This window comes from Oncorhynchus masou, chromosome 23 (assembly GCF_036934945.1).
Source record: "Oncorhynchus masou masou isolate Uvic2021 chromosome 23, UVic_Omas_1.1, whole genome shotgun sequence".
NCBI lineage: Eukaryota > Metazoa > Chordata > Actinopteri > Salmoniformes > Salmonidae > Oncorhynchus > Oncorhynchus masou.
This window is the reverse complement of record NC_088234.1, coordinates 27,327,591-27,354,316: the sequence shown is the minus strand read 5'-3', so window position 1 is coordinate 27,354,316 and position 26,726 is coordinate 27,327,591. Positions and strand designations below refer to the sequence as shown.

General features: G+C 39.8%; 2 protein-coding genes across 2 annotated transcripts; both read left to right on the top strand.

Annotated features, from left to right (window-relative positions):
- The first annotated feature begins 1,230 nt into the window (after positions 1-1,230).
- Positions 1,231-5,499, top strand: LOC135509953 (G-protein coupled receptor 26-like). The gene is made up of 3 exons (XM_064930774.1): positions 1,231-2,051; positions 2,264-2,377; positions 3,985-5,499. Exons 1-3 carry the CDS (start codon positions 1,384-1,386, stop codon positions 4,220-4,222), a joined length of 1,020 nt encoding a protein of 339 aa, XP_064786846.1. The 5' UTR covers positions 1,231-1,383; the 3' UTR covers positions 4,223-5,499.
- A 944-nt stretch (positions 5,500-6,443) lies between these two features.
- LOC135510666 (carboxypeptidase Z-like) lies at positions 6,444-25,839 on the top strand. The gene is made up of 12 exons (XM_064931759.1): positions 6,444-6,639; positions 7,748-7,780; positions 9,601-9,818; positions 9,924-10,080; positions 11,880-12,101; positions 12,318-12,547; positions 12,945-13,106; positions 17,753-17,911; positions 18,663-18,801; positions 22,562-22,701; positions 22,828-22,927; positions 24,807-25,839. The coding sequence occupies exons 1-12, from the start codon at positions 6,534-6,536 to the stop codon at positions 25,157-25,159; spliced, it is 2,019 nt and encodes a 672-aa protein (XP_064787831.1). The 5' UTR covers positions 6,444-6,533; the 3' UTR covers positions 25,160-25,839.
- The last annotated feature ends 887 nt before the right edge of the window (positions 25,840-26,726 follow it).

Sequence of the window (26,726 nt, the reverse complement as noted above, 5' to 3'; positions counted from 1 at the left end):
TTGACCCCCGTTGACCAATGACGCATATTAGTCTTTGTCCATTACAAGGCTGCTATTCTGGGCTTTGGAGTTCTAATATATTAGAACTGTTATATTTTCACTTTATGTTTGACAAAATATTAATTTACATAATTGAGGCCGGTGATGACAGTTATAGTTGCTCTGATGATGGTTCTTTTCAGATACAGGACATTTACTGCATTAGCATCAGTGATGAGTTAATCTCTGGCATGTAAATTATGCTAGTAGGCTGTAGGGATGTACAGTACCTTTCCACCAAATGAGGTAAGAGTTATTGCCTCATGAATATGCAAACACATCATTTTCCAGTGTGTCTTTCTTTGACATGATGATATCCAGTCAAATATTACACCAATATTATAATGAAAGAATCTAAACTATTGGGGCTGCATGGATTTCAGCAATACAGTTATGTCTTACAACCTTGCATTCATAATTGGTCACATTCATATTTTACTACAAAACAGTTGAGACAGATTTCAGTTCTAACAATCGTACACAATTGTTCAGGGTTTGTGAATAATTCATGTCAGGGAAACGGATATATTTGCCTGTTTCCCTGCATGCCTCTCCAATGTGCAGCTGGTGCCGTTCGACTACGGGAGACGCGCATAATTATTGAATATCTGTCAAGCAGGCCTATCACTGCGCGGTGTCGCTGAGCCACTATCGATTTGGGAAAGTTAATCATTAAATGAGGACGCAGTAAAGGTGTATATATTCGTCCATTATGAAACATAATTTTGCCATCTGTAGTCTAATGTGTATCGCTTCGCAAACACATTAGTAAATTACAAAACGTATCAATGACCCAATGGGGGAAACTTCCCCATATTATAAAACTATATGGAGGACATTTTCTTTAGCTTAAATGTGATAGCTTATTTTTATTATTCAAACGACTGCGCTAGACAGGGCAGGCTCCCCTAACAGTCACCTTGTTTCTCTAGTACGCATGTTCTGTTTACATGACAATGCGGCGCGTAGCGGTCCCACTGTGTTCTTGTGGAGGTAGTCGTAGGAGGGAGAGGAGATACGAAACATCAGCCCATGTGGGACCCAAACGCTAAATTACACATACCAGTGAATGCTGTTCCAAATATGTGTGTGATCTGTTGTGAGAGTAGAACAATCCACAAGTTTGACTAACGAAATGGTCTGCGGTTCGAAAGGCGCGCCCGCGTCTCCTCACTTCAGCACTCTGGACAGGGCTCCACCAACTTGGAGACGGCGAGACCTGCAGGAGTTACGTTCTGTAATGAGGACCAACTGGAGATAAACGACGGTGCAATCATGGTGGATATTACGTGTTTATTATTTACAGGTGTATGTAAAACGCAAGTGAACTTTTCGAAGTGAGACATGGACTTTGTGGAAATTATCTTCGCGTTGTTCATTATTGTGGTCGCAATTGTCTCGTTGTTGTCGAACTTGCTGGTGCTGCTATGTTTTGTCCAGAGCACCGAGATCCGCCGACAGGTGCCGGGAATATTCACCATGAACCTGTCTTTCTGCAACATACTTATCACCCTTTTGAACATGCCATCGACATTGGTGGGGATTATCGGAAACCAGCAGCCTTTTGGGAATTGCCTTTGCCATACAGTGAGCTTTCTGGAGACCTTTTTGACTGCAAACACTATGTTGAGTATGGCAGCACTTAGTATAGACCGCTGGATAGCGGTGGTCTTTCCCTTGAGTTACTCCAGTAAAATGCGCTACAAGGACGCAGTGATCATGATGTGCTACTCGTGGCTCCACTCCCTCACGTTTTCCGTCATCGCCCTCCTGTTCTCCTGGGTTGACTATAGCCACATTTACGCCTCGTGCACCTTGCATTTGAGCGAGGAGAGCGACAGGATGAAGTTTACAATTTTCACCGTCGTTTTCCACGCCACTAGTTTCATGCTCTCTCTATTGATCCTGTGCTTCACCTATCTGAAGGTGTTAAAAGTTGCACGCTTCCACTGCAAGAGGATTGACGTTATAACCATGCAGACCCTGTTCTTGCTGGTGGATATTCACCCAACGTATGTATGTTCCTTTACTTATGAGGTGTGGAGTGAATAGCCGTTACAATGAGCTGTAATAACTTTACAGTAGTCTATGATAAGAGGTTATAGCGTCAACCCTGAGGAAACATGCTTAGAAGAAGGTGTTCGAAAAATGTAAGGAAATATTAAATGTATAATGTTTTGTCATTTGTTCTGCTGGACTAATAAAAGTTAATTTCTATTTTCAGTGTGAAACAAAGGTGCCTGGTAGAGCAAAAGCGGAGGAAACAGAGAGCCACCAAGAAAATCAGCATTTTCATTGGGTCGTTCATCATCTGTTTTGCTCCCTATGTTATTACGAGGTAAGTGGATTTCCAGTAAACTGCAATACAGGCAGCTGTACAAACAGGTGTTTTATTCACCTACTGTAAACACACACTATTAAAGGGGTATTATAGGGTTTATGAGATTAACACATCACCGGGTGAACAGACTTTGCTCATAAAACTCAGTTAATGAACAGTAAATATATAGGCTATAATCAAATGGTATATACACTGTCTAATAACTTTTGCCACACAGCAAAATAACTGATTGAACAAAGTTCAGTTGTAAGGTGAGGCAATATGCATGCAAGATTGAGCCATATGCATGCACAACAGAAGGTTTAATTCAATTTCACCCAATGAGGATTCTTTTGTGTTTATGACAATGATCTCCATCTGTAACTGAAACATCCATCATTAAACAATCCATTATCTGTTGTCATCTAATTTCACTGAACCATGAGATGACATTTATCATAAAAAGAGACTTTAATTACCAAGAATGCACAGCATGACCTAGAGCAGTGGTTCCCAACTCCAGTCCTCCAGTACCCACAACAGTACACATTTCTATTGTAGCCCCGGACAAGAACAACAGTTTCAACTCATCAACTAATCAACAGGACCTAAATTAGTTGAAAAAGGTTTTTCTTTCTGGGGCTACAACAAAAATGTGTGCTGTTGGGGGTACTCGACAACTGGAGTTGGGAACCACTGGTCTAGAGATGGTAGTTATGCGCAGGTGCCTAACTCGGAATAACAGGGGTTCCATAGAACTCCACATTAATTCAAGAGGAGTGTTTTTAGATGCATCAGTCTGAAACTTTACTTCAGAGCAATAAAAATTCATCAAAGAACATTACATGAAATCCGATGCAGGTGTGTTATACAGACCTGGGTGATAGTTTAGATCCCTAAAACTAAACTCTGGACCTCAAAGCCAGTTCCACTACTTGTTTTAATTGTTCTGCGCCAGGTTTAGACCTGGCACACCAGGTGGGTGCAATTAATTATCAGGTAGAAGAACAGAAAACAAGCTCCGGCTCCGGACCTCGTTGGGTAAGAGTGAAATACCCCTGGTTTAGATAGTGTGTGGGTGTGGGACTCTAGACCCCACCTGACTAGAGGGGGGTGGGGGTGGAATAACGAAAAACATTTTAATGAGGAAATCTGTCTCAGTAATTGGCATGACCTTTAACCTCCTGTGCACACAATGGAAAGAGTCGGAATTACTTGATGAAGGGGACATTTCTGCTTATTGGCAGGATTTATCCTCTATCACTCAACTGCATGCGTCATTAGCATTTATGCATACCAGTGGGCCATAATAATGTAGCAATGTTCATGTTATGCATATTTCTTATGAATAAATATTTTATGTATATTATTATTACCTTTAGTATAATGCTAGTCACCCACACTGTTTATCGGCTGAACAATAAAGCCACATTTATTCTGTTCTACCTTGCAACCTTAGAGTCTCATGGCATTTCATAGAATAACAACTGAGTTACCACAAAACACTCTCAATAGCAAACAGAACAACTCGCTGCAAGATAAATACCATGCTTTGAATATGGGATAACATTTGCCCTTTCTAAAAGGCTATTTTCCGAACTCTAACTTGACCTCTGCCTTCTCAGGCTGACAGAGCTGCTTCCCTTCGTGGGCATCAATCGCCACTGGGGAATCTTCAGTAAGTGCCTGACATACAGCAAGGCTGCGTCCGACCCCTTTGCCTACTCCCTCCTGCGTCAACAGTACAAGAAGGTCCTGGTTACCGTCATCAACCGGCTGCTGCGCCGTGACCTGTACCCATCGTCTGGCCACAACAGCTCTCTGGACACAGAGAACGACTACTCTCTCCATAGGATCAGTTAATAGCACCATTTTGGACATAACAAATATACCACAGACAGACAGCCCAAAAATAAAGGTTTCCTTATGGCAAAAGGGCAGGAGCTGAGAGAGAGAAGGTCAGAAAAGGGGATTGTTGGAGAAGAAAAGAGATAGTGAGAGAGAGGGAGATGTTGTGGGAGGAAAAGCAAGAGGGGAGGAGTAGGAGTAGGATAGAGGGAGACAGGAAAACCCGAGGGGTAGACAGAGGAAGATGGTAAGATGGACTGTGCAAAGAATGATCACATTCGGGGACCATGCTCCAGGCTTATTGGTAAAAAAGGAAGTTTATTGATCTATGGTTCACTGGTAGAACCACACACACACTCGATGGCACAGAGCCAGAATCAAATGAATCAATGTTATTGAATCAGCCAGGGGCTCGGGTTGAATCATAAACGGATGAATCACACCACTAGAGACTGAATTATTGTCTTTGCTGAGTAGCAAGGTATGCTAGTGGGCACTTATCTACCATATTACAACCTCTTTATAAAGAAGCTGACATAGCCAAATGTACAGACCTTTTGACACCCATATAGAACACAGGGAAGTGCTATGAAGGTTATTAATTTCTTGTTGACAGATGCACATAACATACATGGTAGTACCATATGCCGACAGACTGTTGGATGCGACGACTAACGAGGAACTCTGTACCGGTACGCTGATTTTTCGTCACTGATCAGTTGAACGAATCACAATTTCGCAGGTGCTCACATCTTTCGAATTTCGGTAGGGGAAGGGACATTGGGCCCATGGAGATTGGGCCCATGGAGGGGTGGCGACTTCGCTCGTCACGTTCGTAAATTTTCTATCACGTCTCCCCCCCAGAACTTAATGGAGCATTTGACGCAATTACTCAAAATGTTAGTTCTGGGTGCCCGAGTTTACAAGGTTATGGACTGTTAACAGTGCATAGGGAGGATGGGAACGCTTAACAAGCTGCTGGCTAGTAGCCATTGGGCCACTAGTGCAATTTCTTGAAGTTAAAATGTGTACTTGTCAATGAATGGTACTCGCTGTGGCAAGTACTGCTAAATAGATGGCCATGTTATGTAGACTATGGACTGTGTTAGACTCATTGGGTTAGACTACTACTGCAGTTGTTCACAATTTCTTCATGTCAATCACTGGAAATGAATGCACTTTGTATTTATCTCAGAGCTACTAGTTACAGGAGCCAAAGGCAAATATCATGTTTACTATGATATTAGCATGTTGTAACTGAATGTACTACATAAAGATAATTTTGACTGAAATGGCTTTGTACTACTGTGTATAATACTTTATTTTGCCAAATATCCATATAAATATTTCCAGTGATTGCTGGTAATGTATATATGGATATTTATAAATACCTGATGTTGTCTTTATCAAACTATGTTGCACTGTATTAGTAACGATATTATTTATTTGATCTTAAAATGCTATAGGGGAATAATGTTACGTTCAATAAGTGCTTTAAACACGTTATTGTGTGTGCCAGAATTCAATATACAGTATGTATGTTTAGCTCCTATAGTTGCTTTATCAGAACTGGTTTCATTAGATGTATAGACACAAAGTATGTCATACTGTAAGCCACTTGCTGTAGCCTACATTGACAGTGTGTGAGTAAAGATGTTGGTGAAAAATGTGCAATAAAGCTGTCCAATAACAAGCATCATTTGATACCAGGCCATATGAGACAACATAACAGGGACATTTAGAAGCATTATCTCATATCTTAATGCCCAATCTGGCATTTTATCTTGGCAGATGCATCACCAGCTGTTTTGCAGGTGTCACCACACCTCGATCGAATAACCCAATAACTAGTTGCCATGCAGTAAGTAGGAGTACAGCGATATTATTAAACGCCTCTGTATGATTGATTGTTGATTAGTTAAAAGGGATCAAAGGATTGGCTCGAGCGACTGAAAGGCGGGAAAAATTAATCGAGCAACAAGTACCAAGCCTATTTATTTTATAGAGCATATGTACTGTCAACATACATGTACAATAAATGAATGCACTTTAAGGTAAGACATTAAAGGTTAATATATGCGGAAATGTTTGAGTAAAACTGTTTACAGTATAGGATTGGTAAGAGGTGTATTTCATAACGTTTATTTGCAGCATGTTTTCAAGCACAATCCTCCCAACTCCAGCCTTCTGCCTCTTCTGTCCGGAATATTTCCCTCTGTAATTTGATAGTCGACCGTAATACTTGTAATAAACTCACTTTTTAGGGAAGCTCTAAAAGTTTTCGTGTAATTAGGCGCAGTAGGCTTGAGGTGCCACATCACAAAATATGGAATTTATGCGGAGGAAAATGAAGACTATTGTTTTTCTGAATGCACTTGTAACGGTTATCTGGTGTGCCTCTCCGCGCTGCAACCCTGAAGACGAATTTCTCGGTAAAGTACTCCGCTTGCTATGATAACACACATGGTGTATTTTGTTCACAGAAGTGATGTGACAGTGTGTAGGCTATTCCTGAAATATGTTTATCTACAAGGCAATGGTTCAGAGGAATTCAATCTAAAACATAGACAAACTATTGTGGCCTATTTTAATTCACAAGCTGCCAACAGTAACAAAAGTAAAAGTAACCTCTTACAGTATGTGTCTTAAATGAGTGCGAAATAAAATGCCTAATTTTTTTAGAGAATGATAGGAATTGCAGAGTTATATAGAAATATTGAGGTAGATATTCATCACTAGTGAGAGGTCATCTGATCCTAAGAATGAGAGTTCTTAGAAAATTAATACGAGTTTACTGACAGACCAACCTGGTCTCAGAGCTTTTCGTATTTAAAAAAAAAAGTAAATCCGATACTTTCTCTTTAGTATCATATGTTAAGTTTCGTATGGTATGTATTAATTTGTGATTGTCCATCAGCCATTTAGTATGACATGTTAGAAAGTACAATTCGTATTATATGTTACAAATTTGCAAATGTACAATATGTTAAGAATTTGCTAAACGTATTCTATGTTACGAATTCTAGCTAGGTGGCTAGGTGACTAACGTTAGCTAGCTGGCTAACATTTAAAGGGTTAAGGTTAGCATCAGGGGAAGGGTTAGCTAAAATAGTTAAGGTTAGGGTTAGGAAAAGGGTTAAGGTTGGGATTAGGGTTACGGGAAAGGTTAGCTAACATGCTAAGTAGTTACAAAGAGCTAAATAGTAGTAAGTAGTTGAAAAGTTGCTAATTAGATAAAAAGTTGTGCGTGATGAGATATGAACTTGTAACCTTCGTTTTTGCCTAATGTACCATCTGTCTTTTGTAACCATACCAATCGTAACATATCATAATTTAAGTGTCTTGGGTTTATGTTTACTATATTACGTCTAATCTATGAGACCAGGCTGGACAGGCAGACATTTGTGAGGAGAGATGGTAAAGCCAGATAGAGGGTTCATAAAAACAAACCATAAAGTCACCAATAACGGTGGTGATAAATGTTATTCTGCCATCTAGTGTTGAAGGTATGAAATAAACTAACAATGGTTTGTCTTTCAGGTCGTTTTTGCAAAGAACCAGAACCTGAAAAACGTATGTATTTCTTTCATCAAGAAACCCTTCAAACTTATGTAAATGTAATGTGTGTACAGGCTTCACTGACAACATCTAGTAAGGTTATTATGGCTTTATTTTATTTTATTTTATTTCACCTTTATTTAACCAGGTAGGCAAGTTGAGAACAAGTTCTCATTTACAATTGCGACCTGGCCAAGATAAAGCAAAGCAGTTCGACACATACAACGACAGAGTTACACATGGAGTAAAACAAACATACAGTCAATAATACAATATAAACAAGTGTATATACGATGTGAGCAAATGAGGGGAGATAAGGGAGGTAAAGGCAACAAAAGGCCATGGTGGCAAAGTAAATACAATATAGCAAGTAAAACACTGGAATGGTAGATTTGCAGTGGAAGAATGTGCAAAGTAGAAATAAAAATAATGGGGTGCAAAGGAGCAAAATAAATAAATAAATTAAACACAGTAGGGAAAGAGGTAGTTGTTTGGGCTAAATTATAGGTTGACTATGTACAGGTGCAGTAATCTGTGAGCTGCTCTGACAGTTGGTGTTTAAAGCTAGTGAGGGAGTGTTACGGCCTTCTATGTGGGAAGGAGAGTCGGACCAAAATGCGGCGTGTAGATTACGATTCATGTTTAATGACCAAACACACTAAACACAAACACTACAAAACAATAAACGTAACGAAAACCGAAACAGCCTATACTTGTGTAAACTAACACAGAACAAGGACAAAAGGACACTAAGGACAAAAGGACACTAAGGACAAAAGGACACTAAGGACAAAAGGACACTAAGGACAAAAGGACAATCACCCACAAAAACACTCAAAGAATATGGCTGCCTAAATATGGTTCCCAATCAGAGACAACGATCAACACCTGCCTCTGATTGAGAACCACTTCAGACAGCCATAGACTTTATCTAGAACACCCCACTAAGCAAAAAATCCCAATACAAAACACACCACATACAAAAACCCATGCCACACTCTGGCCTGACCAAATAAATGAAGACAAACACAAAATACTTTGACCAGGGCGTGACAGGGAGATAAGTGTTTCCAGTTTTAGGCGGGCAGTGGGATATTCAATGGGATATTATGGCCTTAAGGCATCTCCGAGCTATCAAGTGTATTTTTGGATGATAAATAGCTGTATGAAATATTCACATTTTAATCTCCAGACATAATAGAAATATTTGGACTTCATTCTTTTTGGTACTGCATAGAGGTAGCTATATATGAGATAATAAAAACGTTTTAGACAAAGGGATGGATTCTTGCATGCATATACATATGAAAATTTAATATCAGGCTATGTATATTTTCCATGTCAAGGAAATGAGTGATGGTTGCTTACTGAACATCTTAGCTATATTTCTTAAATAAATGAACTGAGAACAAATGTAAAGATACAAGAGGAAAACACCTGGCCAATGCCCCTAAACATACTGATTTACAATGGAGAGAACATATGGAACCATAGAAACCATCTTGCAAGCGAGTTGACACTACGCCCCCACCTGAAAATAATTAATAACAAATGAATTGTTATAAGATTTTTTTTCCACCCACATTACAAAAGCATCCAAAGGTCCCATCGAAGTTAATTGCAAAGATTACATAATAGTATGAAACAATACATGGTATTATGAAGTTTTGCATAATGATGTTATATTATAGCCTTTTGATGTACTATGTGTATTTTATACATGAATGATTCAACATGGTAAGCTATGAGTCTACATTCAAATCAGTCACCATATAGCACTTAATCTCTTCCATCTTTCTGAACCTGCTTCTTGGTTGCCTCTCTCCTCTACCCAGCCAAGTGCGTGGACATCATGATGAACTACTGCGACGACATGTCCTACACCCACACCATGTTCCCCAACATCCTGGGCCACAGGACCCGTGAGGAGGCCGAGCTGGGCCCCGAGTACCTCCTCCTCAGTGTGGTCCACAACCTGCTCAATGGAGAGTGCACCCCGGACATCCGCATGCTGGGCTGCTCAGTGCTGGTGCCACGCTGTGAGAAGGAGAAAGTGTGTAGCTAACAAAGGATAATGCAATAACACTGGATAATGTAATAACGTTCGATAATGTCATAACTTTCATTAAAGTCAGAACGTTTTATTTTATAATGTAAGGTGCTCAAGCCGTGCAGGAGTACCTGCGAGGCGGTGCGTAGGAGCTGTCGCCACGCCTTCGAGGGTATCGAGATGGCCTGGCCCTACTTCTTGGATTGTGACCGCTTCTTTGTCAGTGACCAGGAGGGTTGTTACGACCCACTGGAGGGCCTACGAGGTAACAACCACAGTTTATCTGGTGTCATATCATACAAGTGACTATCAATCTATGATAGAGACTACAATAGGACACTAACTACTGTACAGTAGGATGTTGACTCAAATAGTATTTTCAGACATAAAACAACCACATGAGCAAAATGCATGACCAGAGAGAACCATGTGTGTCAATATTATTACAAGATGATATCAATCTAAAGAAAAATAACACCCAAACCCCCTCTAATAACAGAAGCATCCTTGGAGGGCCAACGGAGAATGGCGTTGCTACGCAGATTTATGATAGTCGCCTGGTTGCCACATGAGCCCTTGTGTTAAGGTGACCAGATGTCACCGATTTCCCCAATTTTAATGGCCTGTCCCCGGCTCGAGTTGTCTCCGAAAATGTCCCCGATTAGCCCCTCAGAAAGAAAAAAGCAACTCTGAAGTTAGAGGGCTGATATTTCAATAATCAAACTTTGTATCCAATCAGATTTGTATGTAAAAAATTATGTCTAACACAGTACCAAACTTGTTTGCTCTGCTTCGCCGCTGACCTTTTATGAGAACGGTAATCAATTCCTGTGTTATAATTAATACAAGTAGCCTATTAGAAAGGAACATAGCAAAAATGTGTAGTTAAATATTGTTCCATGCCATTGTTTATTATATTTCCGTGCAGCTGCCCCCACGTAGGCTTTTGTGACCTAGAAAGAATCTATATTTGTAGCAACTATACAAAGCCCTCAAAAAGAACCCATAAGCAAGATGTTAGAGATCTGACAACTGCAATAACATCATGTGAGCTATATGGGAACACATACAAATGATGTCACTTTATGTCCACAGGCAACGCTGTTATCATATCTGCCATTAATATCTTGACTCAAGCAAGATATACTGTGTGCTTTTTAACAAGTCTATGAATTCACGCGGAGAAGTGATCAGTCTAACTTGAGTTCCGTACAGTTTGTTTCTCTCTGTGGCTGCAACCAATGCACACTCCAGCTGTGAAATTGCTCTCAATGAGTGTTAATGAGTCCTCTATTTCTTTGTACTCGCTCTATTTAACTCCACATCTACTCTTTCCCACCATAAACAGGTTCTACAGTAGCCTATACCGACAAAATAACAGTTGAATGTTCATATAGCCACTTCCCAGAAACATATCATAGATATGAATTTACATATTATACATACAATATGATATGGTTATAGATATGCACACAGATGGTGGTATAAAGTTTTACATAACAGTTTTTAGTGTAGTATGAAATCTGTTTCCAAACCGATCTTAGATTCTAACTGAAACACAAGCTGATGTCTGGCAACCCTACTAAGGTTTATAATTATTTCCATGCAGATATTTATGTTGAACTGATATCTTTGGTCTTATGTCTCAACTTTGATTGGTTGCTTACCTTTCAGGTCTGACACATTTGCCTAAATGAGCACAATTATATAGAAGTGCAGACCGGGGCTAGAATGTAGACTTTCCACTTTCTCTAATTCGTCAGTCTTGTGACATTTTACAGGGCTTTACTCGGCATGAGATGAAAGACTAAAGCCGTATTTGGTAAAATCGTATTCTGATATGCATCCAATTTATTTAAGTGAGGCGGTTTATTGAAGCATGGTTATGCTTTCAAATGTAAACTTTTCTATGACATTGAATCAAAGTCACACTTGCTAGTTAATACAAAAGTGTCTTAACTGGCTTGGAACACTATTGATCTTTATATCTTTGGCTACACTTTATAACAACTTTTATGAATAAGCCATTATTATAAAAATGTCACCATCTCTTCTTTCTCATAGTGACACAGGAAGAAGACCAGGCCAGTATAGATAATACCCCTGAGGAGCCTCATACTGTCATCCAGTTTAGCTATCAGTCTAACACCCAGATGAACAGCATCCTGAAGAAGACTGCAGAGCAATGCCCCGAAATCGCCACAACTTACAGCATCGGCCGCAGTGTGGAGGGCAAAGACCTACTAGTGATTGAGTTCTCAAACAACCCTGGAGTACATGAATTACGTGAGTACAAATGGTCCTCAAATATACAGTACAGTGAGAGGGAGTCCTCGGTTCAGAGTTCAACCGGAGATAGTGTGTCTTTTTTTGATTGTTGCACTAGACTGTAAGCTGCTGTCTTGGCCAGGTCTCCCATGAAAAACAGATCATTAATCTCAAGCGACTTTCTTGCTGAATAAATGTTAAGTAAGTCCCTATCCTGTTGCCTCATATCAACAGTTGAACCGGAGATGAAGTACATAGGCAACATGCACGGGAACGAGGTGCTGGGTCGCCAGCTGTTGATCTATCTGACCCAGTACCTGTGTTCAGAGTACCTGCTGGGGAACCAGCGCATCCAGAGCCTGATCAACACCACGCGTATCCACATTCTGCCCTCCATGAATCCTGACGGCTATGAGTTGGCTGCTGCTGAGGTCCAGGGCACCAACGACCCCGAGAATGAGGAGGTAGGTTGAATCAATGTTGTTGCTATGTTATTTGAACGTAATTCCAACATGATGGTGAATCAACATGGAAGACTTATTGGCTTTGAAAGTATACACACATTCTACCAGGTTTTTACCAGAATTCAACGGCAGGTCGGAACGTTAAGTTTATTCAGCACCACAGGAGGTTGGTGGGACCTTATTTGGGAAGGCCAGATTTGTGATCATGGTTGGAACAGAATCAGTGGAATGGTATCATCAGACACATGGTTTCCATTATTATGAGCTGCATCCCCTCAGCAGCCTCCTGTGTTCAACACTGAATTCACATTAGTCAACAACACCAATCAAATATCAATCATATAATATTCACTGCTCGATACTTACAGTATACTACCCACTGTATGAAACTCTACAGGCTCAGAACTACTACAGCTGGACTCTGGGTCGAGGTAATGCCCAAAACATTGACCTGAACAGGAACTTCCCTGACCTGACCGCTGTTGCCTACGGCCGCCGCAGACACCGGCATTTCCGTAACGACCACATCCCAATCCCAGACGCTTACTGGTTTGATAAGGTACAGTATGAATTCCTATCGATTTATATGCATGTTTGCATTGATTGTGTGGTGTTTATGCTACTGGATATGAATACATGGCAATTGACAATGCCTTACGTGTATTTTGGCATTAGGACAGACAAAGTTAATTTACTGTTTAACTGATTTTTGTTCCCGAAAGTGAGGCAAAAAAACAAAACAGAAAAACAAATGAATCCAAATTGATACCTAGTGAGAGGGTTTTTCATAAATAGTGGAGAAGGAAAAAATGAGTACTTTACCACATTGTCCTACGCAGCTGTGCAAGCTCTAGGCCTAGTGTGGGTTTCAAGAGTTATATTATTTCAAGTGAAAATCTACGCTAGGAAATCCTTCTTGTGTTATTTTGAAAAAGAATGCAGATGATGTTACAATGTTAATTGTTATAATCATCGGAAATTAAGCAATGGGCAGTATATCTTGTAACAGTTTCTTAATTCTGAACATATCATTGATAAACATCAATAGCAGTATTATTAACATATGATGTATAATAGGATACTGTAATGACTTTCTTCTACCTCCTTCTCTGACGAAGAGGTGGAATAAGGATCGGACCAAAATGCAAAATGGTTCGTTCGATACATCTTTAATATTGACGAAACACGAACAATACAAAACAACAAACGTCGAAAACCGAAACAGCCCTGACTGGTGCAACAAACACAGAGACAGGAACAATCACCCACAAACACACAGTGAAACCCAGGCTACCTAAATATGGTTCCCAATCAGAGACAACGATAATCACCTGACTCTGATTGAGAACCGCCTCAGGCAGCCACAGACCAATCTATACACCCCACACAACCCCAAGACGAAACACACTACAAATAAACCCATGTTACACCCTGGCCTGACCCAATAAATGAAAATAACATAATAAATATAGACCAGGGCGTGACAGATACAATATAAACTGTGTGAAAAAAATATTGACTTAATGTATAATCAGTTAATTCCTTAAATGTATAGCCTAACTCAACTTCAACAAAATATTAATACAATACAAATATTAAAAGGCCTATAATAGACGAGACATTATAGGAGAAATAGACTACTGAATGTAAAGAGGCCCAATCATTCAAGTTAGGTCTGTCAAATGAATGCAGCACGGGAAAAAGTACAATCCAATACCTGTCATCTACAGGATAAAAACTTAATTTAATGTTCAGTGGCTTGCGAAAGTTTTCACCCCCCCTGGCATTTTTCCTATTTTGTTGCCTTATAACCTGGAATAAAATAGATTTTGGGGGGGTATGTATCATTTGATTTACACAACATGCCTACCACTTTGAAGATGCAAAATATTTTTTATTGTGAAACAAACAAGAAAATGACAAAAAAAGCAGAAAACATAACTATTTACCCCCCCCCCCAAAAAAAAAAAATCAATACTTTGTAGAGCCACCCTTTGCAGCAATTACAGCTGCAAGTCTTTTGGGGTATGTCTCTATAAGCTTGGCACATCTAGCCATTGGGATTTCTGCCCATTCTTCAATGCAAAACGGCTTCAGCTCCTTCAAGTTGGATGGGTTCCGCTTGTGTATAGCAAATTTTAAGTCATACCACAGCTTCTCAATTGGATTGAGGTCTGGGCTTTGACTAGGCCATTCCAAGACATTTACATGTTTCCCCTTAAACCACTCGAGTGTTGCTTTAGCAGTATGCTTAGGGTCATTGTCCTGCTGGAAGGTGAACCCCTGTTCCAGTCTCAAATCTCTGGAAGAATGAAACAGGTTTCCCTCAAGAATTTCCCTGTATTTAGCGCCATCCATCATCATTCCTTACATTCTGACCAGTTTCCCAGTCCCTGCCAATGAAAAACATCCCCACAGCATGATGCTGCCACCACCATGCTTCACTGTGGGGATGGTTTTCTTGGGGTGATGAGAGGTGTTGGGTTTGCGCCAGACATAGCGTTTTCCTTGATGGCCAAAAAGCTAAATTTTAGTCTCATCTGACCAGAGTACCTTCTTCTATATGCTTGGGGAGTCTTCCACCTGCCTTTTGGCGAACACAAAACATGTTTACTTATTTTTTTCTGGCCACACTTCTGTAAAGCCCAGCTCTGTGGAGTGTATGGCTTAAAGTGGTCCTATGGACAGATACTCCAATCTCCGCTGTGGAGCTTTGCTGCTTCTTCAGGGTTTTCTTTGGTCTCTTTGTTGCCTCACTGATTAATGACCTCCATGCCTGGTCCATGGGTTTTGGTGGGCGGCCCTCTCTTGGCAGGTTTGTTGTGTGCCATATTCTTTCATTTTTTAAATCATGGATTTAATGGTGCTCTGTGGGATGTTCAAAGTTTCAGATTTTTTAATGACCCAACACTGATCTGTACTTCCCTACAACTTTGTCCCTGACCTGTTTGGAGAGCTCCTTGGTCTTCATAATGCCGCTTGCTTGGTGGTGTTGCAGACTCTGTGGCCTCTCAGAACAGGTGTATATATACTAAGATCATGTGATAGATCATGTGACACTTAGATTGCACACAGGTGGACTTTATTTAACTAATTATGTGACTTCTGAAGGTAATTGGTTGAACCAGATCTTATTTAGGGGCTTCATAGCAAAGGGGGTGAATACATATTGCATGCACAACTTTTCAATTTTTGAATTTTTTGGAACAAGTTATTTAATTTCACTTCACCGTTTTGGACTATATTGTATATGTCCATTACATGAAATCCAAATAAAAATCAATCTAAATTACAGGTTGTAATGCAACACAATAGGAAAAACGTCAAGGGGGTGAATCCTTTTGCAAGGCACTGTATGTAGGGTAATAGAGTAGAATATTAGATTTTTTTCTAATTCAAGATTGATTGACAAGAAATAATTGTAATAAAAGGAAATGTTAATGTATAATGAGTTCATTACCTGAATGTATTATATACTGTAGCCTATAGGCTTTAACAAAATATGTGTAAAGGAGTGCGTAACTGGCTGCAGGGAAGTCAGGCGCAGGAGAGCAGAAATGGATAGCGAACAGGTGCCCTTTATTGAGGCGAACAGAACACGGTACTAAGAAAACTAAACACACACAGGTTGCAATAACCCGGCGCAAACCAGCCTGGAGTACACATACATTTACATATAACAATTCCACACACAGACATGGGGGGGAAACAGAGGGTTATATGCAAAACGAGTAATGAGGGAATGCAAACCAGGTGTGCGGGAAAACAAGACAAAACAAACGGAAAATGAAAGGTGGATCGGCGATGGCTAGAAGACCGGTGACATCGACGGGCGAATGCCGCCCGAACAAGGAGAGGGACCGACCTTGGCGGAAGTCGTGACAATATGAATAGGCCTATCATAGACAAGACCTTTAATTTGAAGAAAGAGGGACAATCATTCAAGTTAGGTCTGTCAAATGAATGTAGCTTTGAAAAAAGTTAATTTCAATCCGGCCATAGAGTATAGCCTATCTATCGTATAATCTACAGAATATTTGTTTTATTTAAAATGCGCAATTAGAAGCATCATTCCATTACAGAGTAAGCTTTATTAAATTCGAGGTCAGTAGGCCTATACAGTCAATCACTCACAGCATCCTCCTTCAATTGCCTCATCCGGCTGCCAGGAAAAGCACACACCTTGGAGATAGTCGACCACATCATTGTGGAGGTCCTTATCTGCGCGAAGTGTGTGTGTGCCACTGGCGATGCATTTTGCAGGATATGCTGTTCTCGGTGCACATGAAAACTTCAAACACATTCTGTCTACAGGCAGTAGGCTTCTGGTCAAATGTAAGTTATGATTTGTAAATCATCATACAGCCGACACACTTCAATGTCATCACTCATTTTGACTTCATTTTGGTTTTGCAAAATACTCTCAGCTTGCACTGGGGAATGCTGAGGAATGCCCTGATCTCTGGCCAGTCGTTCGGTTCGATGATGACATTGTTGTTTTGGGTTATTAATTGAGGCGAAGGCCTCAATTATGCTGGCATGCAAGAGAAATTAAACGTCTTCACATACATGTCCCGAGCATGTGTCACTGTTCAATTAGAGGCCTGAACATAAACAATCGCATAATCTGAAGGGCTTTGGTCTTTTATTCTCACGTATCAGTTTGGGAAATCTTCAAGGTAGAGCGGACAGTGCATTACAGAAAAAGAACAAAGTACCGCATAAATTGAGAAGGGTGCAATTGTGGCCTGCAATTTGGGGCATTCCTGCATCTGCAGGAACCCCGCTTTATACTTCGATTTGCCCATTTTTAAACTAGGACAGGCGGGAGGCATTCATGCAGGAACCAATGAGATGCTCGATGGGGGGTGATCATGAAGGAACCAATGGGATGCTTGAGGGGTGGCATTCCTGCAGAATCAGGAATGTCCACATGCAGGAACGCCCTGAATAGCGGGCTGCAGTTGCACACTATTGCATTTTTAAAAGAAAAGTCAAGCAGGGCATCCGTTAAATAGTGAATCAAGTTTGTGTGTCCTTATTGATGTATCGTCAATATTTGATATCAAGATATGTAATTGAGCTTTGAGCTTCACCAATAATTTCCTGTTGTCATGCCATCATTCATTTTTGTTGTGATATGACCAGCTGAAGATGGTGACATATGATTTATAAGCCGGTCTGTATGTGTTTTAAATAAATCAGGTAGCTCCAGAGACATACGCAGTCATGAAGTGGATCAGGTCCATTCCCTTTGTGCTCTCAGCTAACTTCCACGGAGGAGAGCTGGTGGTGTCCTATCCCTACGACCTCTCCAAACACCCACTAGAGGAGAAGATGTTCTCCCCCACGCCAGATGAACAGGTATGTAGGACTGACAGCAAAATGTATCCTTCTCACTCCAACATGAACAATACTCTCCAGAATGGACTGCACTCTATGACCTGAAGTGTGTCTATTGCAGAGAGCTGTCCAATTGATTGTTCATGCTCTGCATTTATGATGATTCATTACCACATTATTGAGAAAAAAAGGTTAATTTTGGAGATTTCCTTTTATTTATCTGTTATTTTACCAGGTAAGTTGACTGAGAACACATTCTCATTTACAGCAACAACCTGGGCAATAGTTACAGGGGAGAGGGATTAATGAGCCAATTGTAAACTGGGGATTATTAGGTGACCGTGATGGTTTGATGGCCAGATTGGGAATTTAGTCAGGACATCAGGGTTAACACCCCTAATCTTTCAATAAGTGCCATGGGATCTTTAATGACCGCAGAGATTCAGGACACGCATTTAATGTCCCATCCAAAAGACGGCACCCTACACAGAGCAGTGTCCCCAATCACTGCCCTGGGGCATTGGGATATTTCTTAGACCAGAGGAAAGAGTGCCTCCTACTGGCCCTCCAACACCACTTCCAGCAGCATCTGGTCTCCCAACCAGAGACTGACCAGGACCAACCCTGCTTAGCTTTTGAAGCAAGCCAGCAGTGGTATGGAGGGTGGTATGCCGCTGGCAAGAGTGGTATGCTGCTATTTAACAGTAAACAGAACTTGCCGTTATCTTTTTTTATGAACGAGAAAGACATATGTTTTATTTTTTTGCTGCAGGTATTCAAGCAGATAGCGAGAACATATGCAGATGCCCATGCCACCATGTCAGGAAATAACTCTGAAAGGTGTGGGAGCTTTGGCAGCATCGGCCAGGACGGAATCATTAATGGAGCAAAGTGGTACAGTTTCGCAGGTGGTGAGTTTAAAGTAACTGTCCAGTGTTTCCAGATTTCTAATAAATATGACCTATAAATATAGCTGCGAGCAGCATTGAACAGGGTTCACAGGATGACAGATAGGAGACAATATCAGTTGGATAACAAAGCAAGCACTCCATCATGTAGGAACTATCTCCCTTTATGTGCCATCAGTGAAAACATTACCATGTTTATCTCTCAAAACCACAAGGATGACACAAGTGAAGTTTAGTCTAGTGCTGTAGCTTGAAATACAGCAGGTATTCATTCTTAAAGTAATGACTTAATGTTTTGAGTTTATATACAATGCTTGGGTCAATTTCACTAATGCTAAGATTTGTTGAATATTTTCATCTTATTTTCATGATATTTCACGTTGTTCGTCTGCATAATTCATATCTAGCATTCATTTGCATAAGACAAAGTCTGCTTGATCAATAGTTATTGGTGCCACTGGTACCAATGACCTCTATAGTGCCACCGGGTGCAGCCACCTAAGGTTGCAGTGACTATAGCCACACAGATTCTAAGGACATATACATAAGGTTTACATACTAAATTTCATGGCTCCATGTCCATCAGTTAAGTTCTTAGAACCCTGGTGTGATATGGTGCCATCTAGTGGTTTAGCGTGGCCGACTTTGAATGCAGCAACTAATCATTCTCAAATTCATCAGAGGCTAATTCATTGAGTATATCTGGAGTCAATCTGACTTATTAGGGATGTGCATCTCTCCTTACAAGCACGATTCGTTATGCATCTATACTTTTCGTTTTAATCAATTAGGTGCGATTCAGTTTGATTAGTGGAACGAATTGATGTGATTCGGTTTGATACGATTCATGTGTGTCTAGGGACCTAAGCTAAGCCTTAGGGCAGACTGAGCATCTACCACTATGAGATAAGGATGGACTATTTATGTTTTTGTCCCCCTACTTTTTATCTGAAATCCACATCACCCACTGATTAATTTGTCATATAGCAGATTAAAATGTTTTGAGCTAGTAACATGTCAATATTTATCTTTCAAAATTAGCTATGACATACAGTACATGGCAAATTAATATAACTCAGCTTTTGTTTTCACCCCGTCTCAAAAGGTAATGGTTTTGACCGTTTGGAGCTTTACTGAGGAGAGGTGTCCAACCAGTGCGGCTCTCAAAAAGTATTGCTGTCCTTGTTATGAAATGACAACTACCCTGTCCATGTGAAAATGAGCAAATGCACTGACTGGTTAAAGCAGAACTACCAAAAATATTTAAATCTCATATGCAATTAAATCCATAAAAGTTTGATAGGCTGAAGGATAGGACGCATCAATTCAGTCACAACAGATTATCTGTATTTTCAGAACAATGTTTTGTAGCGTTTTAATCGATTTTCTTACTGTTTGGATCGGTTTGGGCTCCCGTGGACCAATGCACTCATATCTTAAACATTTGAACCGGGATTAAACATTTCAACCGGGGCCGATGCTTATCAGCGAATCGATACATCCCTATTACTTATGATTCATGAGAAGTTTTTTGTTTGTTTGTGTTTTTAGCATTAGGATAATATGCTAATGCTAAATATGATGTGCTAGCCATATTTGAATGCAGCAACAATTATTTTTCAAAACCATTAAAGACTGATGTAATGAGTCTAAATACAACATCTGGAGAGAATCTGATGTATGCTTCACGAGGAGAAGATGATTGCAGATGATTTTGAGCGTAAGAGTTTCAAATGCAAAGAATGAGTTGTCAAAAATGTCCTTGTTTTTTGAGATATCAATACCAAATTCAGTGTCTTAGGGACATCCATGATAGCAAGTTTCAAGTTGAATAGGCCAAATGGACATGTTTAAATGGACACATAAATGGACACGTAAAATCAGATTTTCTCAAGCTAAGTTAAGACGTAAATAAAGGTTACAATTTTTTTTACAATTTTTAAAAATGCACCATGGGCCTACATTCTAAATGTAGTGCCATTTGGACTATTTTAGCGTATTAGCATATGTACTCATATGCATCTACTGGTATCGTGTGGACATCTTTGAATGCATCAATGTTATTTTTTTCAAACTCTTTAGGGACTATTGTAATGAGTCCAAAGACCAAATTTGGAGTGAATCTGACTTTTAGATGATTTTTTAAATTTTTAATACTGAACAAAAATATAAACGTCCCATGTTTCATGAGCTGAAATAAAAGATCCCTGAAATGTTCCATAAGCACAAAATGTTTCAGCATGATAATGCACTGCCCCATGTTGCAAGGATCTGTACAGAATTCCTGAAATCTGAAAATGTCCCAGTTCTTCCACAGCCATTGAAGAGTAGTGGGACAACATTCCACAGGCCACAATCAACAGCCTGATCAATTCTATATGAAGGAGATGTGTCGCACTGCATGAGAAAAACAGTGGTCACACAAGATACTGACTGATATTCTGATCCACACCCCTAACTTTTTTTTAAAGTATCCGTGACCAGATGCATATATGTATTCCCAGTCATGTGAAATCCATAGATAAGGGCCTCATTTATTTATTTAAATTGAATGATTTTCTTATATGAACTGTAACACAGTAAAATCTTTGAAATTGTTGCATGTTGCATTTATATTTTTATTCAGTGTATTTTAAGCATTAGCATTACATAGTCAAAAAAGTTCATTATTAATAGTTTCCTTATTCTTTAAGATATCAATGCCAAACTAACATGGCTCATCATGGTAATGTCTTTGATGACCCTAAAAAGTTTCAAGTTGATAAGCCATTGTGAAGTGGATTTAAAAATGATTTAAATGGATGCATAAAATCTGATTTCCTGATTTATCACTAACTCAGACATTTCTTAACCAACACCTTAGCTTTTCTCAAACTAAATTAAGAGATGTACCATGGGCCTACTACATAACACATGTGGTGTTATTTGGTCTTATGGTTCATGAGAAGTTTTCCCAAGGTTTTCCAAAATTTATACTGATGGACCTTATGGTTCCTTGATACAAATGTGTTAATCATCAGGAAAGACACCCACATACAATGTTTCAAGTCTACCCAATTTGTAAGTCGCTCTGGATAAGAGCGTCTGCTAAATGACTTAAATGTAAATGTATAGGTCAAATGGGGTGACAGATATGAGGGTTTAAGTGAGACTGCTAATAACAGCGCCGCCTATAGGCCAATCAGTGCCATTATTTTTGACCAAGTTACATATGGCCTGAAGTATCTGTGTCAAATTAGAAAAAAGTTACCAATCTATGCTTCAGTTATTTGACCATATCAAGGGGGGAAAAATTTATAATAACAATAGGTTTCACAGCTTCGCTAATTGGAATAGTTTTCCTTCCAAAAAAGCTAATCTCAGGAGCCTTACATCATCCTCTATGAGAAAATTGCAAGTATTAAATAAATACATTCTCCACTTTAAGCTTTGGCCACGAATAGCATATAGGAGTGTTAGATGAGTCAACAATATTATTTGGGTAAGAGTTAACAGGATATGAACTTTTACAAGTTAGATTTTCAATGGACATTTACTTTAAAAAACAACGTCAAATCAGTCGATAAGTCTCGGACTGTTGAAGTGAATGTATAACATTAGATTAAAATAGCTGATGAAGGCTCAATGAAAACCTGCACTTACTAAGCAAGTTGTATTTTGAAGTATGAAATCCACCTGGTGGTGCTTCTAGTTATTGTCTTTCTATGATGATGAGTTTGTCATTTCTTTCACTGGTACATATTTCCTCTTGTAATGTGGACAGGTATGCAGGACTTCAACTACCTCCACACTAACTGTTTGGAAGTGACGGTGGAGTTGGGCTGTGATAAATTCCCAGCTGAGGAGGAGTTATACACAGGCTGGCAGGACAACAAAGAGGCTCTGCTCACATTCATGGAGTCGGTGAGAGACCTCAAACCCAGCAATTCATTCCAAAACATCCCCCAATCAACCCTTCTGTTTTCTATCACTCCTTTTAACAGATCTGAGAGGACTTCTCCACTAACACTGCTTCTCAATGTTTCCCAGGTCCACCGTGGAATAAAGGGAATAGTAAAGGATGCGGATGGGAATGGAATCAAAGGTGCAAGGATATCTGTCCGAGGAATAAGGCATGACATCACAACAGGTAATATCTATAGCCTTTACAGATTGTGATTGGTCATTTTTATTGTATGCTTTGGGAATCTAAGTGATAATTATTAGATGAATACATACATTTGAAGTCAGAAGTTTACATATACTTAGGTTGGAGTTATTAAAACTTGTTTTTAAACAACTCCACAAATTTCTTGATAACAAACTATAGTTTTGGCAAGTCGATTAGGACATCTACTTTGTGCATGACACAAGTCATTCTTCCAACAATTGTTAACAGACAGATTATTTCATTCATAATTCACTGTATCACAATTCCAGTAGGTCACAAGTTTACATACACTAAGTTGACTGTGCCTTTAAACAGCTTGGAAAATTCCAGAAAATTATGTCATGGCTTTAGAAGCTTCTGATAGGCTAATTGACATAATTTGAGTCAATTGGAGGTGTACCTGTGGATGTATTTCAAGGCCTACCTTCAAACGCAGTGCCTCTGCTTGACATCATGGGAAAATCCAAAGAAATCAGCCAAGACCTCAGAAAAAAGTTGTAGACCTCCACAAGTCTGGTTCATCCTTGGAAGCAATTTCCAAATGCCTGGAGGTACCACGTTCATCTGTACAAATAATAGTGCGCAAGTATAACACCATGGGACCACTCAGGAAGGAGATGTGTCTGTCTTCTAGAGATGAACGTACTTTGGTGCAAAAAGTGCAAATCAATCCCAAAACAACAGCAACGGACCCTGTGAAGATGCTGGAGGAAACAGGTACAAAAGTATCTATACCTACAGTAAAACGAGTCCAATATCGACATATCCTGAAAGGCCGCTCAGCAAGGAAGAAGCTACTGCTCCAAAACCGCCATAAAAAAGCCAGACTACGGTTTGCAACTGCACATGGGGACAAATATTGTACTTTTTGGAGAAATGGCCTCTGGTCTGATGAAACAAAAATAGAACTGTTTGGCCATAATGGCTATTCTTATGTTTGGAGGAAAAGGGGGAGGCTTGCAAGCCAAAGAACACCATCCCAACCGTGAAGCACGGGGGTGGCAGCATCATGTTGTGGGGGTGCCTTGCTGCAGGAGGTTCTGGTACACTTCACAAAATAGATGGCATCATCAGGAAGCAAAATGGTGTGGATATATTGAAGCAACATCTCAAGACATCAGTCAGGAAGTTAAAGCTTGTTCGCAAATGGGTCTTCCAAATGGACAATGACCCCAAGCATACTTCAAAGTTGTGGCAAAATGGCTTAAGGACAACAATGTCAATGTATTGGAGTGGCTATCACAAAGCCCTGACCTCAATCCTATAGAGAATTTGTGGGCAGAACTGAAAAAGCGTGTGCGAGCAAGGAGGCCTACAAACCTGACTCAGTTACACCAGCTCTTTCAGGAGGAATGGGCCAAAATTCACCCAACTTGTTGTTGGAAGTTTGTGGAAGGCTGCCCGAAACGTTTGACCAAAGTGAAACAATTTAAAGGCAATGCTACCAAATATTAATTGAGTGTATGTAAACTTTTGACCCACTGGGAATGTGATGAAAGAAATAAAAGCTTAAATAAATCATTCTCTCTACTATTATTCTGATATTTCACATACTTAAAATAAAGTGGTGATCCTAACTGACCTAAGACAGGGAATTCTTACTAGGATTAAATGTCAGGAATTGTGAAAAACTGAGTTTAAATATATTTGGCTAAGGTGTATGTAAACTTCCAACTTCAACTGTAGCTTTGAGGATTTTAGTAGTAGTTTGAAGTAGTTTCATTTTCTATAATGCTAAAGCTCTAAGAGATCCCATTTTAATTGTGTAAAATAACAGTCATGTCCTCTTTGAGATGTCAGGCTGTGTGTAACCCATTGAGTCAAAAGATCCTCTCTCCCTTCCACCCTTTCTTTCTAGCTGAAAATGGAGACTACTGGCGCATGCTAACTGCTGGCATCCACATCCTGACTGCCTCTGCACCAGGCTACACCAGGGCCATGAAGAAGATCCACCTCCCGGCACGCATGCAGAAAGCAGGCCGGGTGGACTTTGTTCTGCAGAAGGCAGTGGTGGAGCCTAACATAGAGGAGGACTATAACATCCCTTCCATGGGAACCTATGAGCGCTTTGACCCCTACAACCAGTTTGAGCGCTATTCCATTAGGGAGCAGAACCAGAACAGAGAGGAGAGGCAGGAGAAACCATGGTGGTGGAGCTACTTTAGCCGCGCCCACGGATCTGCTCCCACCTGGCTTCTCAGAATTGATTAGAGCTTCTCCACTCCAATAAAATAGAATATTCTATGGCTAATTCTATGGCTCTCGTTCCTCCTATAGCCCTCTTTCTCAACTCTGGTCCCTACCATCAAGGTTTGCAGATGTCTGTTACAACTCAATACTAGCAAACATAATTCAATTAATCAACGGCTTGATAATTAGTTGAATCATGTGTGCCTGTATAGGGCTTGAATAAAAAATGTGCAACCCTGGGGTTTCTCGGGGACCAGATTTGAGAACACTGCATTACAGGATCAAAGACAGGCTACTATTTGAGTTGAATATGATTTACATAATCTTATCATAAAAGTAACACATTTTAACGTTGCCATTATTATCCGTTGCTTCAAACTTGTCATAACTGAATTTAAAGAGGAAATAGCTAGTTGGCTGGCCATCAAGTTGTTCATGATAGCAATATGTAAATTTAACAAGGCATAATTAATTTAAAGTGTTTTCTCCTAAAGGTAGCCCCCATTCTCAAGCTTTTGCCCTGTTATGCTGCTTCACTTTATGCCCATAATGCAACACCGGAAAGTTGAACGACTCAAACCATTTGTCTCTCCACCCTCACATATTTGTACGTGTTTATAATAAAACATGATTAAATAACAATAACTATTGCTACTACTGGCTTTTTGTATGTTAAATAAAAGAGAGAAACATTGTTAACACATTCTCTTCAGTTAAATTTGACCTCCCTTTAAATCTTCCAAAATGAGGTAAGTTCAATTCTTATGACACTGTAAAGTATCTAATTCTCAGACAGTCACAGTTCCACTTTACAATAAGTGTTCCTAAAATGTGTCTACATGGTAGTAAATGGGTCCCTAGTCTCTTTAAAAGATGTAATGAAACTCATTGGCCATAAGAGGGCAGCCTAATTTCACTTGTTGTTGCCCATGCTACATATTCAACTGAACTGCCATCCCAGGCAAGACAACCATTCCAGCCAACCCCATACTGCATCCCCCCTCTCTACCACACGATCACGTATAGCATCTGTTAAAGTAGAACCAGAGGCAGTGATATGTCAGTCTGTGGTACCAGTCAACCGTGCTTTATGAACTAGAAAGTGTGTCATTTCACATAGCGCTCGGCATCAATTTACTCTTGTGGCTCTAGTTGTTATCTTCAGTATTTGTCTTACATTTTACCTAGATATGAATTGATCTGAAACAAAATGTTCAGTCATATCTTGTAATGTAATTGATGTTAAGTAATTGATGTTAACTTGTGAATATCATTAAGGTAACCCCTTAACAGGTATGCCAACACTGTGCCTGTTCCTTGAAAGAAGAGAACAATCTCCTTTGCTAATGGTAAAGGATGCTGTATAGGCTTGCAATAGCTTACATTATTTAATACCAATGGACACCACTCCACAGTATTCAGCTAGCAATGAGAATAAATGCTTTCTTCAATCTCCCCTACATACATTTGAGCTGATGTTCAGTTATGATTAGTAAACGGAGGTCTAATCTGATTTGTGTTTGTGTATATTTCCAGATGTCAGCATTCCTGACATACCAAACAGTTGATCACTGTCTGCTGTACTTGC

What these genes read in the sequence shown, in the direction of transcription:
- LOC135509953 (XM_064930774.1), top strand. Translation starts at nt 1,384, where the DNA reads ATGGACTTTGTGGAAATTATCTTCGCGTTGTTCATTATTGTGGTCGCA. An exon ending in CTGGTGGATATTCACCCAAC is followed by an intron (nt 2,052 to 2,263) that starts GTATGTATGTTC and finishes TTCTATTTTCAG; the next exon opens with TGTGAAACAAAGGTGCCTGG. An exon ending in GCTCCCTATGTTATTACGAG is followed by an intron (nt 2,378 to 3,984) that starts GTAAGTGGATTT and finishes CTGCCTTCTCAG; the next exon opens with GCTGACAGAGCTGCTTCCCT.
- LOC135510666 (XM_064931759.1), top strand. Translation starts at nt 6,534, where the DNA reads ATGGAATTTATGCGGAGGAAAATGAAGACTATTGTTTTTCTGAATGCA. An exon ending in CCCTGAAGACGAATTTCTCG is followed by an intron (nt 6,640 to 7,747) that starts GTAAAGTACTCC and finishes TTTGTCTTTCAG; the next exon opens with GTCGTTTTTGCAAAGAACCA. An exon ending in ACGACCCCGAGAATGAGGAG is followed by an intron (nt 12,548 to 12,944) that starts GTAGGTTGAATC and finishes GAAACTCTACAG; the next exon opens with GCTCAGAACTACTACAGCTG.